Source organism: Lepidochelys kempii, chromosome 6 (assembly GCF_965140285.1).
Source record: "Lepidochelys kempii isolate rLepKem1 chromosome 6, rLepKem1.hap1, whole genome shotgun sequence".
Classification (NCBI taxonomy): domain Eukaryota; kingdom Metazoa; phylum Chordata; order Testudines; family Cheloniidae; genus Lepidochelys; species Lepidochelys kempii.
The window spans coordinates 46,459,464-46,477,040 of record NC_136385.1 but is presented as its reverse complement, the minus strand read 5'-3'; the positions used below and the strand labels follow the sequence as shown (position 1 = coordinate 46,477,040).

The following is a 17,577-nucleotide window of genomic DNA, read 5'->3' as shown; positions in this document are numbered from 1 at the left end:
TTTGTCTTATACCATGCCTTGAGTGTCTATCTGCTTTAATATTTATTATTCCAGATTCTTTGTGCTTTAGAATACATAAAAATGAATTGCTTTAGGCACGAGAAGCATTGCATTGTCCGATACTTTATTTTACAAATAAAAATAAAGAGATCATTAATATTTTTCTTAATCTTCACATGGAAAATTTGAAATAAGCCCTCCTCACCAATAATTCATCCCATGGAAGCATTGTTCTGTTGTTTAGAAGGAAAAAATAATAATAACCCTTCTTTTTTTTTTTGCAGAGAACTGAATTCTCACACTGTCATAAAAATTGTAATTCTTGTCAAGACAAATTGTAATGCGATGCTGTGGAAAAATATACAATTGAAACAGAAAAGTATAGAAAAAATAAACCAATAAAAATAAGGTTAGAATAGTCTGCAAATAAATGAACTTGATTGATCATCTTTTCCCATGAAGTTTTCGTCTTGGGATCAGACAGTGTGCAGTTCTCTGCATATGCAGCTTGCACTGATTTCAATGAGAGCTCTGCACATACGGGGGCCTGAAGGATTGGGGCCTTCATAATGCCTCCAAGTTAATGGACAGCATATGCAAGTCAGTTAATAAATTATTTGTTACCATTAGGTTCTGGATCAGAGAATTTACTATAGTAGAAAGACTTTAAAGTCAACAAGAGTTTGACAGATTATCAGTGGGGTAAAGGTGTTCAGGATTTGCCCACAGTTAATCTGTAAAGTTCACTCATTAGTAAAATTTCTGTAGATTGAGTAACTCAGCACCTATCAAATAGGGGAAGGACATGTGCAGGAAAGAGAGAGAAAGATCACCTCTGACTGTGTCTTCCATTACTGTTTGAATTTGAGGAGGAGTAACAAAGTTGCAGCTGCACAACCAAAAGGCTGTGTAGATTAGAGGAATGAGCTAAAGATAGGAGAGGCTTGAGTTCTAATCCAGACTCTGCCTCTTTCTGTCTCCAATTCCTGTTCTCCAATGTGTGGATAGTAATATTTAGCTACCCAACTCAAAGGAGTGTAGTGAGAGCTATTTTGTTAATAACTGGAGAGTGACAGGAGTGGGGAGACTCTGTCAAGGCCACACCTAGTCTAGATTTTGCCTGGCCCTTCCCCACCCACCTCTATACAGGGGCAGGCACTCCCCGGGGTCAGGAACCAGGGAATTAGATTTCTCAATGAGGGTAGGTAAGTGTGAGGCCAGGAACTGAAGCAAGCAGAGCTGTGATGGAGTGGCGGGGGGGGCATGCTGCATTTTCCCAAAAGAGTACAGTAAGGACAGCTACCAGACCACATTCCCTCTTAATCACTACCCTCACTTCAAATGCAAGCAGTGAGTTAGAGCCACAAGCTTGCCTAAAATATGTCACTGGATCAGGATAATATATACCTCGATCAATGAGATGATCAAAAGGTTTTCCAAGCTGATGAAGTCTGCATTTTATCAGAAAAATATAATAATAATAAACCAAATCCCAAAACATCACATATTGCAGCATATTGAGAATTGTCAACTAAACTAATAAAATATGTATCTGGCATGACTTTTGTCTGCAATAGCACCTCTTAGAAGTGCAGCACCTATCTCTTTTGTAACGTACCCATTGTACCAATAATACTGTAATATGGAGCTGGAACTTGAGTTGCTGTACTGGATCACAGCAGTGGTTCATCTAGTCCAGAATCCTATCTCTGATGGTGGCCAGTAACAGATGTTTCAAAGGAAGGTGCAAGAAATCTTGCAGTGAGCTGTTACAGGATAACCTGCCACAGAGCGGTCTCCTGCTAACTGCCAATGGTTATAGGTTGGCTGACACCATGGACTTAGAATTTCAGAATGTTGTGATCCTTTTTACCATCAGGAAGACTTTGTGTTCTTAAATATAGTGAGCTGTAATAAATATCAAGAGTAAAAGAAGATGTTGGAAAAGTGGGGTGCAAGCATCGTTATTTTTTCATGGTCTTAAAATTAAAACACAATTTTTAGTCACACTAACTAGCCTTGAAGTGTCTCTTAATGTCCCAGAATTTTTGCTCTTTCATAGAACAGCTTCCATGGTTCATCAAATATTTGTAACTGGATCAAAGCATCTCTGCTTAATCATATCTTCCTTGCTTACTAATATAGTTTCCCAAGTGTACAATCTCGTCCATCTCTTTCATCTGTACTGCCCTTCTTACATCCACATTCTTTATTCATCTGTCACAAACAATAAGAAAAACATGAAGAATATAGCTCTGGGTTTTTTTACATTGGCCCTTAAAACATAAGCCGAGCTTGTTGGGCTCTCAAATGGATGTTAACTAAGGGAGGAGAAGTGGACTTGCCTTCATTTTCCCCTTAGTGATGCAGAGTTTATTTTCTTTGCACATATAAGCCTAATAACCTTGCTGAACTTCTCTGATTGTGTTGAGGGAGAGGACGAACATATGCTATGAATCCCAGAAAGTCTTTCCTGGAGGTAAATGGATTTTAAAAATATATTTATCAAGCTCAAAATCATCATAAGATGTAGTAAGACTGGGATAGAGGCCCAGACCCTGTGTAGTACTGCTCCCTCCCCTGGGGACCACACTAGTACATAGTGATCGTGCAATGGTGTAGAGCTGGCAAAACAGCTCCTGCACAACCTCATTTCCCTGATACCAGCCTAAATTTGAAATTGAGCATTGACCCCAGTAGACTTGGGGACCATGAATATGAAACACCTCTATCCATCCTGGAAGGTTTCCATTCGATATCACTGCTAAGCCTTCCCAGATTTGAAAAAGAGCTATTCCTTTAAGATTTATTTGTCAAGTGGAGACACTGTGCGTTGGATTAGAATTGAAAAACGAGTGTAGTTCTTTTGGCACAATTTTAGCTCAAATCCTGCCCTCAGTTAGGCTATGTCTACACTACATACTGGGGGTGTGATTCCCCTACTCATATACACATATGTGTGCTAGCTCTCACTGAGCATTCACTGAGCTATCATGGGTATGTGTAAGTGACTCACACCCTTAGCTCTTAGTGTAGGCATAGCTTTAGACTGGTACGCTGAAGTCAGTGGAGTTGCACTGGATTAACTGAGATAACTTTTAGTTCTCACTGCCTTGAACACATCCCACTGCTGCCCCTCACATTTGTCTGTGTTTTCATCTGTTTATATTTGCATTTCCACTAACATTCTTGCAAAGTGTGTTTTCATTCATCTTCTCATGGGCAATGGTTGTTCTGCGTGCAGATTATGAGGTGAAGATTATTTCTCTATGGGGGAGAAAGGGATGGCAGGATGGGGTATGGGACATGTGCAAGGAAATATGACTTTACCTCCTACCCACCTCTCTCTCTATGATTTACTTGTTGGCAGAGAAAGGACTAAGGAGCCCTTGCTCACAGGGATTAATATTTTGGTCCACCATTCTATTGGCTTAATAGAGAAAGGTGGGTGTTGCAGGGAAGGAAGTCTCCTAGCACACATCCCTGTCCTTTCATGTGCATTCACAAAGACAGATTACTGCTTAACCCGTAGAGGAGTAGATCTCTACATTCTTTATCCTTGCCCACCTTAGTTTCCCAAAGCTATTTGTATCAAAGTCTTTGTGAGTTAATATGTTTATATGTATATTAATTTATATCTTTATTAAGGTTCCTGAGAAGTAATATTCTGCTATATATACCTGCTGAACAATGAATGCATAAGATCCAGTAAAATATTCTAAAGCCCATAATATCATGTTCAGTCTTTGTAACTTAATAAAATGTGTTTAGCATTTGTTAAATACATTTGGTATATCATACAGCAGGTAATTAAAAAAAACACCTATAAATTTTTGGAGGCTTTCCTTATTCATTCACTGAGTTACCATGATATATGGTGTGGTGCATTGCAATAAAAACACAGTAAATTGCATTGCAATTCCAGTGGAAATAATGGCAGCTATGCCATGACTCAAGGTATTTTATAGCAATATGGTTGTGTAAATTATTCATGTCTCCAGTGCATCTATCCTATATTAACAGAGTTACACATACACATTATACTAGACACAATGTTTTATCGGGCTTTGGCACTATGAAGAAACAGCATTCATGACACCTTAGGTAAGGTTGTAAACAGGTTTCATTTTAAACCCTATTTTTACCCTTCTGAAACCTAAGAACATTGGTTTGTCTTGAAAATTGCCATATTTACTTGAAAGCAAACAAGAAAATCTTACCCAAAATTTGAATAAAATTGATTTTAGAGTTACGGCCCATTTAACAAGTATTCTGATATGAAATTATGATGAGTTTTTACTATCTATTTCAGTTCTTCTCTATCAAAACAGCAGGTTACTCCCTTTTCCGAACTTGAAAGGGAAATCATGAGTTGGAATAAATTGGCATTGCTATGGTATGCTGATTTACACCAACTGAGAATCTGGTCCTACAGATAGTTTGCTGTCCTTCAAAACTAGTCCTTATGCACTAGAGGCAGCTGAAGATTAAATTATAATTAAACAAAGTGATAAGTGATTGTTTTATCAAATTGTACCAGTTGTACCAGTTACACCCGTAGACCTCATTCCTAGCTAACAAAGCTGTTTAGAGCTGTCAGGCTCTGGTGCTTTTTGAAGAGAAAGTGCCTAGAGCAGGGGTGGGCAAATTTTTTCGTGTCCCCCGCTGTCCCCTCTTGTTCACAGCAGCACGGGCAGCGCGGCTTGCGCCCACTCATCTCCTAGGCTTTCCAATAAGCCTGTCCTGCTGCTCTGAGCGGCATGGTAAGGGGGCGGGTGGGAGGCGGGGTTGGATAAGGGGCAGGAGGTCGTCAGGGAGCAGTTGGATGGGACGGAGGTTCGGGGGGGGCAGTTAGGAGACAGGGAGCGGGGGGGCTGGATAGGGGGTGGGGTCCTGGGGTCCCAGGAGAGGGTAGTCAGGGGACAAGGAGTGGGGGGGTTGGATGGGTTGGGGGGCCTGTCAGGGTGTGGGGGTGTGGATAGGGGTTGGGGCAGTCAGGGGACAGGGAGCAGTGGGCATTGGATAGGGGGTGCGATCCCAGGGGGCAGGTAGGGCGGGGGATCGTGGGAGGGGACAGTCAGGAGACAAGGCGCAGGGGGGGTTGGATGGGTTGGGGGTTCTGAGGGGAGCAGTCAGGGGGTGGGAAGTTGGAGGGGGTGGGGGCCAGGCTGTTGGCAGAGGCACAGCCTTCCCTACCAGGCCCTCCATACCATTTTGCAACCCGCGGGCCGTAGTTTGCCCACCTAGAGGAACCCCTTCAATGTATTGACTATCTCTCAGTGGGGAGAAACAGGGATATCAGAGGAGGCTCTGCTTCCCCTGATGTCAATCATGATGATTCTACTATGATAGGATTGATCCCAAGCCTATTGAAATCAATGGGAGTCGTGTTTCAGTGGGCTTTGGATGAGGCCTATAGGTGGGCTGAGGAAGGTGGAATCTTGGAGTCTGCTTCTGGGAGACAGAACTGGAAAGCTCCTCAGCGACTACCTACTTGCCTCTTCTCACTGGTTTCCAGTAGTGTTCTGCAGGAACAGAGTCAGTTGGGCCATGGAGCTCTGGAGCAGGTCTACACCTGCTGGAATATCATGCCCATAGGAGAAATTTCTTCCTATCCCCAGAACCACATCAGTTAATGGCTGGCTTGTAAGATGAAGCATGAAGGATTGGTCCCTTATAAAAAACAATTATTAATCCTAATCATGCCTCCATTACTTGTCTCTGCTCTAAACCATTCCTTTCTCTACAGTTAATCTTTCCCAATTTCAATGTTTTTCCAAGCCTCTACTAACTTTTGTCACTGGATCCTTTCTATTTCTGTTGTATCTTTTCTGAGACAAAATGACCAAAACATTTCAGTCTTGTAGGTGACGGCAAACTGTCAATTATAAAATTGTCTAATAATTATTTAGTATTATTGTCTACTATTTTTAAACACAACTTAATATTTTGTTTGTTAGTTAGTTTTTGGGTTTTTTTATGCCCCTTTAGTAAATTTCATTTGTCATCACACTACCCATTCACCTAGCTTTGTTAGGTCTTTCTTAAACTTCTCAAGGTTTTCCCTAGACTAACCTGAACAATTATACACCACTGTTCACTTCCTTTCCATCTCATGAATAAATATAATAAATGCCAGTCTTAACAGGCTAGACTATAGGTGAGACTTTTGACGTGTAGAAAATTGAGTGAATATTTCTACTCTGCTTTCTGTCTATGAGAGAGTCCTTTACCTCTCAGTCTATGACTATGTTGTTTCCTTTTAGTAAGAAAGTCTTTAAGAACTTCAAATAAATGATATCAACCAGCGCTGTTTTATTCACTATTCTATTGACATGCTCAAAGGATTTTTAATAGATAACAAAGGCACAGCTTTCCTTTCCAGAAATTTTGCTGATTTGTCCCTCTCATCTCATGTTCACCTAAAGAGCTGGACATAATGCACTTTCTGTACTTAGAGAGCCAGATGCCCTCCTCCCACTCAATCTGTTGATCAATTCCATTGTTCTACTGATGACCCAGTGGTTTAGGTAAAGGAATGGAAATCGAGAAGTCCTGAATCTTAATTCCAGTTTTTACTCCAACTCTCTCTGTGGTATTGACCAAGCTACTTAAATTCTCTGCCACAGTTTCCTCATCTGTAATATAGGAATTGTAATTACTTATCTACCTGCCCCACAGTGCTGTTGTGAGGATAAATTGGAGAATGTTAGTAAAGAGCTTTGAACATAAAAAGGGCTATATAAGTGTCAACCCCATCTACTGAAGGAAAGAAGAATCACTGATTTTTTTCCCAAAACCTTTGTAACAGTGATATGGTTTCAATGATTGTATTTTCAGGTTGGCAAGACTTGTTTGGGGAAGCACAATAATTCAACATCTCCTCACTTCAAGGTGGCAGAAACAGATCCTAGCTTTCAGGTACTTCTGTCTTCGAGTAATTGAGCCCTTTTATAAAAGTGTCTTTATCAAATGAAAAATTCCTTGAACTATATCTGCTTATTCTAAGTCAGTGATTTCTAGGTAGTTCCTCATTAATCACAATGAAGACTTCCACTCCACTTGATTGAAGTTGGTGGTTTGAGATGGCCTTCTGTTAGGAACTATTACAATACTTAAAGAACTTGACTGCCCTAATAATCAGCTCAGCCATTCTTATAAACTCAGTGTTCCTTTTTGGGGGGGAGGGGAGAGAAAAATTTCCAAACCCTGTGTATAACTATCATAGAAACATAGAATCATACAATATTAGAGTTGAAAGGGACCTCTGAAGGTCATCTAGTCCAACCCCCTGCCCAGAGCAGAACCAATCCCAACTAAATCATCCCAGCCAGGGCTTTGTCAAGCCTGACCTTAAAAACGTCTAAGGAAGGGGATTCCACCACCTCCCTAAGTAACGCATTACAGTGTTTTACCACCCTCCTAGTGAAAAGGTTTTTCCTAATATCCAACCTAAATCTCCCCCACTGCAACTTGAGACTGTTACTCCTTGTCCTGTCATCTGCTATCACTGAGAATAGTCTAGATCCATCCTCTTTGGATCCACCTTTCAGGTAGTTAAAAGCAGCTATCAAATCCCCCCTCATTCTTCTCTTCTGTAGACTAAACAATCCCAGTTCCCTCAGCCTCTCCTCATAAGTCATGTGTTCCAGACCCCTAATCATTTTTGTTGCCCTTTGCTGGACTCTTTCCAATTTCTCCACATTCTTCTTGTAGTGTGGAGCCCAAAACTGGACACAGTACTCCAGATGAGGCCTCACCAATGTCGAATACAGGGGAACGATCACGTCCCTCGATTTGCTGGCAATGCCCCTACTTATACACCCAAAAATGCCATTGGCCTTCTTGGCAACAAGGGCACACTGTTGACTCATATCCAGCTTCTCGTCCACTGTCACCCCTAGGTCCTTCTCTGCAGAACTGCTGCCTAGCCATTCGGTCCCTAATATGTAGCAGTGCATTGGATTCTTCCGTCCTAAGTACAGGACTCTGCACTTGTCCTTGTTGAACCTCATCAGATTTCTTTTGGCCCAATCCTCCAATTTGTCTAGGTCCCTCTGTATCCTATCCCTACCCTCCAGCGTATCTACCACTCCTCCCAGTTTAGTGTCATCCGCAAACTTGCTGAGGGTACAATCCACACCATCTTCCAGATCATTAATGAAGATATTGAACAAAACCGGCCCCAGGACCAACCCTTGGGGCACTCCACTAGATACTGGCTGCCAATTAGACATGGATCCATGGATCACTACCCGTTGAGCCCGACAATTTAGCCAACTTTCTACCCACCTTGTAGTGCATCCATCCAGCCCATACTTCTTTAACTTGCTGACAAGAATACTGTGGGAGACCGTGTCAAAAGCTTTGCTAAAGTCGAGGAATAACACATCCACTGCTTTCCCTTCATCCACAGAACCAGTTATCTCATCATAGAAGGCAATTAGATTAGTCAGACATGATTTTCCCTTGGTGAATCCATGTTGACTGTTCCTGATCACTTTCCTCTCGTCTAAGTGGTTCAGAACCGATTCCTTGAGGACATGCTCCATGATTTTTCCGGGGACTGAGGTGAGGCTGACTGGCCTGTAGTTCCCAGGATCCTCCTTCTTGCCTTTTTTAAAGATTGGCACTACATTAGCCTTTTCCCAGTCATCCGGGACTTCCCCGGATCGCTATGAATTTTCAAAGATAATGGCCAATGGCTCTGCAATCACATCTGCCAATTCCTTTAGCACTCTCGGACGCAACGCATCTGGCCCCATGAACTTGTGCACGTCCAGTTTTTCTAAATAGTCCCGAACCACCTCCTCCCCATGTAGTACTCCCCAGTGCAGTAGTCTGGGAGCTGACCTTGTTCGTGAAGACAGAGGCAAAAAAAGCATTGCATACATTAGCTTTTTCTGCATCCTCTGTCACTAGGTTGCCTCCCTCATCCAGTAAGGTGCCCACACTTTCCTTGGCTTTCTTCTTGTTGCCAACATACCTGAAGAAACCCTTCTTGTTACTCTTAACATCCCTCGCTAGCTGCAACTCCAGGTGTGATTTAACTATGATTTGGTGAAACTCTGCTTCCCCTTCATCTGTTGGTCCAATAAAAATACAGTTACATAGATATTCTGTAGCAGAGAGGGGAAGTGCTGTACCTCTGGGCAGCTCAGCTGGTTTGCTCCATTCTAATTCTCCAGCCATTTTTGTACCACTGATTAACCAGCTGGTTTTTTTCCCCCTCTGCCACTTAGGGTGTGGGGGGAGCATCAACATTTTTTTTCACCCTAGTCAACAAAATGGCTAGGACCTTTTCTAGCAGAGACCAGAATTCTGAACCAGACAATCAGAAACCAGTTGAAGGATATTCTGTTGTTCGAAATCTTCCTAGCAGTATCCTCTAATAATAAATCTATAAAAGGTGAGCAATTGATTTCATACAATTGTTTCTACAATCAAAATTTTGGTATTTTGAGAAAAATTCTACAGGTTTCATGGAATGTAGATTAACTCTATATAGAGAGACACACATTATACATATGTGTATACATATACATGTATCATGCATGTATATGTGCACTCAGCAGACATACTATAGTTATTTCAAAAGCAGTACAAAGTCTAGCAAAAATAAATACAGCTGTGCGCACATTATTCCTATGGCACTTTAAGCATTCAGTGTTGATTCCTTGTATTCCAGTGTAATATGATGACCACAGATTGTTGGCCTGATTCTCCTCTCACTTACTCCTCAGTTCAGTAATTCTTGATTTAAATCAGGATTGATTTAAAATGAGATCAAAATCGAGGCCTGTGTTTCTTGATGAGAAAGATGACCTTTTTTATTTAGTATCCCACTATTCATCTGTGTAACATTCCATAATATTACAATACTTACATTGATTCTGTTTTCCCCATTGTGTTGGTTAACAGAAGTTGCACAGCCCTGCATGGATTCAACCTGAAGCTAAAAAATCAGCAGAGACAAATGAGAAGAAGCATGAAGAGTTAGATAAAACAGAAGAACAAGCACTGTAAACATTACTAAACTATGTTAACAATGTCCTTCATTTGCTATTGTATTCATATTGTTTTTAGTCCAGAAGCATGATAATGTATCAAGTTTCTAAAGCATGCGACTTTTTCACTATTTTATGAATGTTTGTAAATTAGTCTAGTTTCTGAAATAGACCAATTAGTATCTCTCAGCAATAATCCAACAGAAATGGATGTTTGAAGATATGTTTTGTAATACAGTCCAGTTTTTTGAAATATTATTCTGCCCTGATCAGTAACTTGCTTATTATAAATAAGTCTGTTTTGTAAAGAACTGCCATTCAGACGTTTTCTTTTCTTAGCCTGTTCTGTTTGTTAGCTATCTTTACTGTATACTGGGAGGCTGAAGTCAAAACGGGGATAAAAGCCTGCTAACATAAAATAATAGTAATTACATAGTTAAAGTGCAATGCTACTCGAAAGAGTGACTATGTACATGGCACAATAGGATTCCATATTTACCACCTTTCAATGCCTTCCATCTCAAATCTATTCAGTTAACAGGTAAAAAAGATGTTTGGGTTTTTTTCCTATTTGCAACCATTACAAACTCAACTGAATCTCAAGGTGTTTTCTTTGTGGCTTATGCAGCACCAACATAAAAATTCTGCAGTTGAAACCAAGTAACAATTCTACTGATGATGCACAAGCCAGAATGGAATCCATCTCCATCTCCTATAGCTGTGTTGGCCCTGCTGCCCTAACAGGAGTGAAAAAGAGTAAAAACTTACTTTGTCATCATAATTGGCAAAACACAGAGAAAGTGGATTTGATGAGTGCTTGCAATGGGGCATGCTACCTGTGTAGTTCTTAAGAATCTCTTAGCTGTGCATAGAGTGCATTTTCTGTAGCAGTTCTGCAGGATTGGGAGTGGAACCAGCAGAGAATAAATATCTGGATAATTGATTCAGCTGAGGTTAATTTAAGCAACAGGGCCAAGCTGCTAGATCTAAAAGAAGAAGAAAAGGTGAATCTGCGGACGGGGAAGTGCAAATTCTTCTTTGAGTATTTGTTAGAGTGGATCCCACAGTAGGTATGAATGTGTCTCATGCACAAGACTGGAATCTTTTGATTAGCAATGTTTGTTAGGCCTTGCTTGTGCCATGCACATCCTCATGCTCCTACCTTGGCAACAAGACAGAAACCCTTTGATCAAAATCAATTCCTCTGATTAGTTTCTCTATCCCTTTCCATTTAAATGATAAAAACAAACAAACAAAATTCTCCTTGTGTTTTCTTACTACCCTGGTCCCTTGTCCTCACGTGATGGTGAACTCAAAGGCTTTAAATCTTGTCCATTTTGCAATTACATAATCCTGCTCACCAACTACTATAGCTGCTGTCCATTCTGTCTCAGTGAGTTGCATACGCTGAACAAGTGCTCAATGTGCAATTTGTTCTCAGCACAGACATAGAAATCCCAAGATGCCCACTTCAAGCTTCACTTTTTGGGAAAATCTGTGAGAGTTACATCAAACCCAGAGGAAAAAGAGATAATCGGAAAGTCTTCCTGTGCAAGTATCCTTAACAGCCAGCACACAAGGAGAGTGGTACCAAAAAGAAATCACTGTTGAGTAAAGTCTTGGAATTGAAGTCACCGTACTTACAGCCTTGGGGCCAAAGACCTGTACCACCTCCTCACAGAGGCAGGGAAGTCCAGAATAGAGATAGGCATGACTCCAGGCACTGCTTTATGTCCTCCCATAAGCAGAGGTCAAAATACCAGCCCTCCAGGGAGGAGACCACTAACCACTTATAGTGGCCAAAGATCAGCATAAAAATACACAAGCCCAGCAACGACATTGACACTGTTCACTCCAGTACCTATATTGGCACCAGCAACAGAATCACTCATGGTACCAGCAGAGGAAGTAATATCCTCTGTGGCAATGTCTTTGATACTGAGATCTTCATCAGTACCAATGCATGCACCTTTCCTTCCACCACCAATATCATATATCAGCACCACCCCTGGACAAATCTATTCAGCGTCCCTATTAGCAGGGCATACCTTCTCACCAACATCCAGTAGGGAATCTTGGGAGTAGACCAGAGACTCCTCCTTCAGGGTCTCAGTGTTTAGAAATGGACTGTCCATCCCCAACCAAACCAGACATACCAATATGTATACAGGTGGGGGAAAGGGAATATAGGATCTCGAAGGCAGGGAAGCAGACTATATTTCCTCTCCCCCCACATACAGAGAAAGGGAAGGTGATAGATCAAGAGGAGCAGCAAAATCCTCCATACTCCTATCACCATGGTTTAAGCAGCCAAGCTATTTAGGAAACCTCTCCCGACTTCAGTATTGCCATGTCAGGCCAGCTGTAGATGGAGGCAGCTGCTTCTGCAAAGTAAGTAAGGTGGGGAGAAGGAACATAGGATCTGGAAGGCAGGGAAGCAATCTCATAGACTGTGAGCTACAGACAGCTGCTTCTCCGCCTTTGAGATGCTATATTAAGAGCCCAAAATTTGTATCTGCATCTGGGCTTTCATTCAGTTCCATCAAGTCCACCTTGCAATAATCTCTGCATGGAATCCACCTGATCAGTTCTCTTTAGTCTTCATGCATCCCATGTGTCAAGGTTCCTTCCCCACTCTGAACTCTAGGGTACAGATGTGGGGACCTGCATGAAAGACCCCCTAAGCTTATTCTTACCAGCTTAGGTTAAAAACTTCCTCAAGGTACAAACTTTGCCTTGTCCTTGAACCCTAAGCTGCCACCACCAAGCGTGTTAAACAAAGAACAGGGAAAGAGCCCACTTGGAGACGTCTTCCCCCCAAAATATCCCCCCAAGCCCTACACTCCTTTCCCAGGGAAGGCTTGATAAAAATCCTCACCAATTTGCATAGGTGAACACAGACCCAAACCCTTGGATCTTAAGAACAAAGAAAAAGTAATCAGGTTCTTAAAAGAAGAATTTTAATTGAAGAAAAACTAAAAGAATCACCTCTGTAAAATCAGGATGGTAAATACCTTACAGGGTAATCAGATTCAAAACATAGAGAATCCCTCTAGGCAAAACTTTAAGTTACAAAAAGACACAAAGACACATTCCATTCAGCACAGTTTATTTACCAGCCATTTAAACAAAAGGAAATCTAACACATTTCTAGCTAGATTATTTACTAACAAGTTCTAAGACTCCATTCCTGTTCTGTTCCTGGCAAAAGCATCACACAGACAGACAGACCCTTTGTTCCTCCCCACCCCCTCCAGCTTTGAAAGTAACTTATCTCCTCATTGGTCATTTTGGTCAGGTGCCAGCGAGGTTATCCTAGCTTCTTAACCCTTTACAGGTGAAAGGGTTTTGCCTCTGGCCCGAAGGGATTTTATAGCACTGTATACAGAAAGGTGGTTACCCTTCCCTTTATATTTATGACACCATCAATATCAAAATTCTTGAAGAGGTTGTTGCATACTTACCCACGTTGCAGAAAGCACTGCTTGCATGGAATCTCAATGCTGTCCATTCCAGCCATTTCATTTTGGAATGCTACCTACACCACGTTACACTCAAGACAGTCTTCTTAGTTGCCATCTCCTCAGCTAGCAGAGCTGAGACCTCATCCAATTTTTATCCGTAAAGTGGTTTCAGAATTTAATTTGAACCAGTCCATCTACTTACCTGTATTCTTCACCAAAGCCCATGCCACAATGGGGGAGAAGAATCTCCACATTCTGCGTGTTTCAGGAGTTTTATTATACTATGTTGATTAAAAAAGCCCCTTCAATCTGGCACTCCTCTTTTTGTGATCATCTCTTGTGCTTTGAACATTCAAGCTCTCTCCTCTCAGAGGATGTATAAAAGGATCACATAGTGAATATCAATCTACTACTAGATGGATGAGATGCCTCTCCCTCCAAATGTTAAATCTCACTCCTCGAGAGCATAAGCTACATCCGCTGCCTACTCCAAGAGCATATTCATATTAGAAAGCTGTAAGGTTGCTATGCAGAGTAACTCCTTGGTGTCCATTAAGCACTACGCTCTTGAACTAACTGCTAGGTCAGATGCCAAGTTTGAGAAGGCAGTGTTACAATCACCGTCCAATTAGGTCCGTCAGAATTCCACAGTTCCATCTTCCAGATGGGACACTGCTTGCCAGTCACCTACAGTGAGATTCACCATGGATATATAGTTAAAGAAGAAAGAATGGTTACTTACCTTGTAATAATTGTGGTTGTTTGAGATGTAATCAGTGTGGATTCCACCTTCCAATCCTATATCTGGGATTATGATTTAGCAAGGGAACTGAGGGATAATTGCAGCCACTCCGCACTTTATGCCTTTGGAGAGAGGAGCATTAAAAACATGCCTGGTGCAGGCATGGCCCAATGGACACTGCTATTTAAAAGATTCTGATCTCACACATGAGACACTTAAGGTTTGTCTGCACTGCAGTTTAACACCCATGACTGGCCCATGCTAGCTGAATCGGGCTTATGGGCTCGAGCTAAGGGGCTGTTTAATAATGGTATAGATGTTCTTGCTCAGAGAGTGGTCCAGGCTCTAGGGCCCTGAAAAGTGGAAGGGTTACAGAGCTTGGACTTCAGCCTGAGCCAGCATGTCTACAGTGCAGTAAAACAGCTCCTTAGCCTAAGCCCCATGAGCTTGAGTCAGCTGGCACGGGCCAGCCACGAATTGTTAATTGCAGTGTAGACATAGCCTTTAAGTGGGGTCTACCACACTGATAACATTTCTAGGAATTATGGTTACCATAGGTAAGTAACTGTTCTTTTCACGCAGCGGGGAGGCTGGATGACCCTTCTCAGACCCTGAAAGGGGGAGAAAATTGTGTTGCAGGGGTTTTTTGCTTGAACTCTAGAGAGTGGTGGACTAATATTAATAATATTGCCTGGAAATGGAAAATGTTTTTCTGAAACCTGGTGAGGGGGAAGGACCTTGGAGCCTGACCTCCAGTCCAAGCAGGAACATCTACACTGCTATTTTTAGCCGCACGGCTTGATCCCTGGAGCCCAAGTTAAGTGATCTGGGCTTTAAAACTTTGCACTGTGGGCTACTCTTTGAAGTGTAGACATACCCTTAAGCATCAAATGCAAAACCTGACTGCCTTTCTGATCACCCCAATACTTCTGATTGACTGGCTTGCACAGGGAGCAAGGGGAGATAGTCAGCAGTTCTCATTGGCCAGTCGAGAGCTACCCTATATGTACACTCACTTGTAATAGATGAAGAGATGTGTACTGTTACTTCATGCTGCTACTTAGCATAAAAGTCATAGGGCAAAAAGTCAAACCCTTCATTTTGCCAGTAAAGGATAGTCTTAAAGGGAATAAATAGACGTGGATATATTCTCCCATTTATGGATTATCTGACGGTCAGCAGTTAAAAGCAGGTTCTACTTTAAAAACAGCCCTTCCATATTTTGCTGCACATTCAGTGCAACAGGTAAAAAGGCAAAGCAGTATCCTGGATCACTGCCCATTGTAACATCTCATGACTGTTTTTCTGCTGGATTGCACAATAGGATACATCCCAGACGATTTGTTTGTCTCCTTTCTGGAAAGGAGTTCATCCACGTCACATATATTGATTTTTGTGTAAAGGTCATAACCAAGAAGTGCTCACTTATGCAAAATTGGAAATACACATTTTTGGATCAAAACAATGACCGCTACAAAACAGAATGTTAAAATCTTTGTTATTCTTCTCCTTACAAGCTACAATGTTTGGTTTGAAATGGGTTATTTGTCTGCAAATAGGGTTCAGTAACTTATTTTGCTTGAGCGAAACTTACATATTTTACTAGATGTGATTTCCATTTTATTCATCAAGAAACATAAAAATAGCCCTTAGTGTTTCACTCCTTGAAAATTAAGATGCTCAATTCCAATTCATTGTTTATTTTTCATACTGAATTTTTACTGTCTTTGCAGGGTAAATCGGACATGAGTAAGTGAAATGAAAACATACTTTATGACACAAATATTGTAGTGATACTGGGCTAAATTTATCCCAATGAAAGTCCATCAGATACAATGGTTTTCCACTAGAGATTTGGCTGGTTCAATATATTCATCAGGAATACATTTTCTACCTCAACATGGATTTCTTTGAATGTTAGGGAAGAGGCTTTGTGTCATCATTCCATCAGCTGACTTGCAGTGGGGATCTGGATGTGTCCTTGGCTATGCCACTGACTCAGCCTGAATTTTGGAAAAAACTGCCTCAGTTTCCATTTCTACACTCACTTCATTTCTGTGAATCAATTTGTGATCCTGAGATGAAAGACATTATGTTAGTGCTAAGTATTATTAGTACTTTATTTAGTGCTTTTGCTTGCCTGCCTTAGTACAATTTCCTCTTAAGAACTGTCAAAGTCAATATGGTGTAATCAAACTGTAGACTGGGGCATTTTCTGAAAAATATGACCTTTTCAGAAGGTTTCTTCCTAGCTACAAATATGAGACTCTTAAATATTTTTTCATTTTTAGCACATGCTGAATATTATCTTTGCTGTACTGTGTTGTATTTGCTGTAAATACAAAGTGTTAAATAATTCTCATTTGAATGTGTTATAGAAACAGCAACAATATTTGCACATACTAAGTTTACTGTTTACCAAAAATAACTAGGAACATTCTGTATAGCACTTTAAACAGATTCCTGTTGGAATATTTCTAACTGCACAATATTAGGCTCTGATTCTGCCTTTGTATACATGTGACAGGGTGTACATGCCCTTTGAAGCCCCCTGTTAGAGGTCCCATAGTCTTACCACACCCTGCTCCCAGGAAGGATGGCTGGCCCTCTAGAGCGTCTGCCTAGAGAGTCTGCACAGAAGCAGCCAATCAAAGCACTGCGGACTCAGATAAAAGGAGCTGCAGGGGCTAAGCAGGTCAGTTGCTGTCTGAGACCGGAAGGGCTGGAAGACTGTGACACTCTCCAGGAAATAGGCCTGCAGGAGTCCCTGCTCAAGCAGGAAACAGACAAAGAGAACCAAGGATTGTTATCCTAAAGTAATGGGTGAAAGTGATGGGATTGAGTGGGAAGCAGCACAGGCAATGCAGCAGTAGCAACTATTAAGGGAGCCATCACATGGTTACTGTTGACAGGGTCTCTGGTTTGGGACCCAGAGTAGTGGATGGGCTCCGGTCCCCCAGTCAGTCAGTGGGAAAGTGGCCTGAGTCCTGAAAAGGGAACAAGACTCTTGGCTAAAAGCCTGAGAAAGAGCCTGGAATTTAAACAGGCCTGGGGTTGGGGCTGAAAACCCTGGTTGAGGGCCAACCATGTGTTACCCAGGAAGGAGTTCATCCATTTTAGACTGTGACTTGGTGTCAAGGTTCCTTCCCCACTCTGAACTCTAGGGTACAGATGTGGGGACCTGCATGAAAGACCCCCTAAGCTTATTCTTACCAGCTTAGGTTAAAAACTTCCTCAAGGTACAAACTTTGCCTTGTCCTTGAACCCTATGCTGCCACCACCAAGCGTGTTAAACAAAGAACAGGGAAAGAGCCCACTTGGAGACATCTTCCCCCCAAGCCCTACACTCCCTTTCCTGAGGAAG

At 41.7% G+C, this 17,577-nt stretch overlaps 1 protein-coding gene across 2 annotated transcripts in view; it reads left to right on the top strand.

The window, feature by feature from the left end:
* The window catches only part of LUZP2 (leucine zipper protein 2), a 332,664-nt gene extending 316,131 nt beyond the window's left edge, over positions 1 to 16,533 (top strand). Inside the window, exons 9-10 of one of the 2 annotated variants that reach the window (XM_073347817.2) lie at positions 6,841 to 6,921; positions 9,922 to 16,533. In XM_073347817.2, the coding sequence (XP_073203918.1) occupies positions 6,841 to 6,921; positions 9,922 to 10,026 (186 nt within the window). In that variant the 3' untranslated portion in view covers positions 10,027 to 16,533. The remainder of the gene's footprint in view (positions 1 to 6,840; positions 6,922 to 9,921) is intronic. The other variant, XM_073347815.2, reaches the window with a different exon arrangement.
* The last annotated feature ends 1,044 nt before the right edge of the window (positions 16,534 to 17,577 follow it).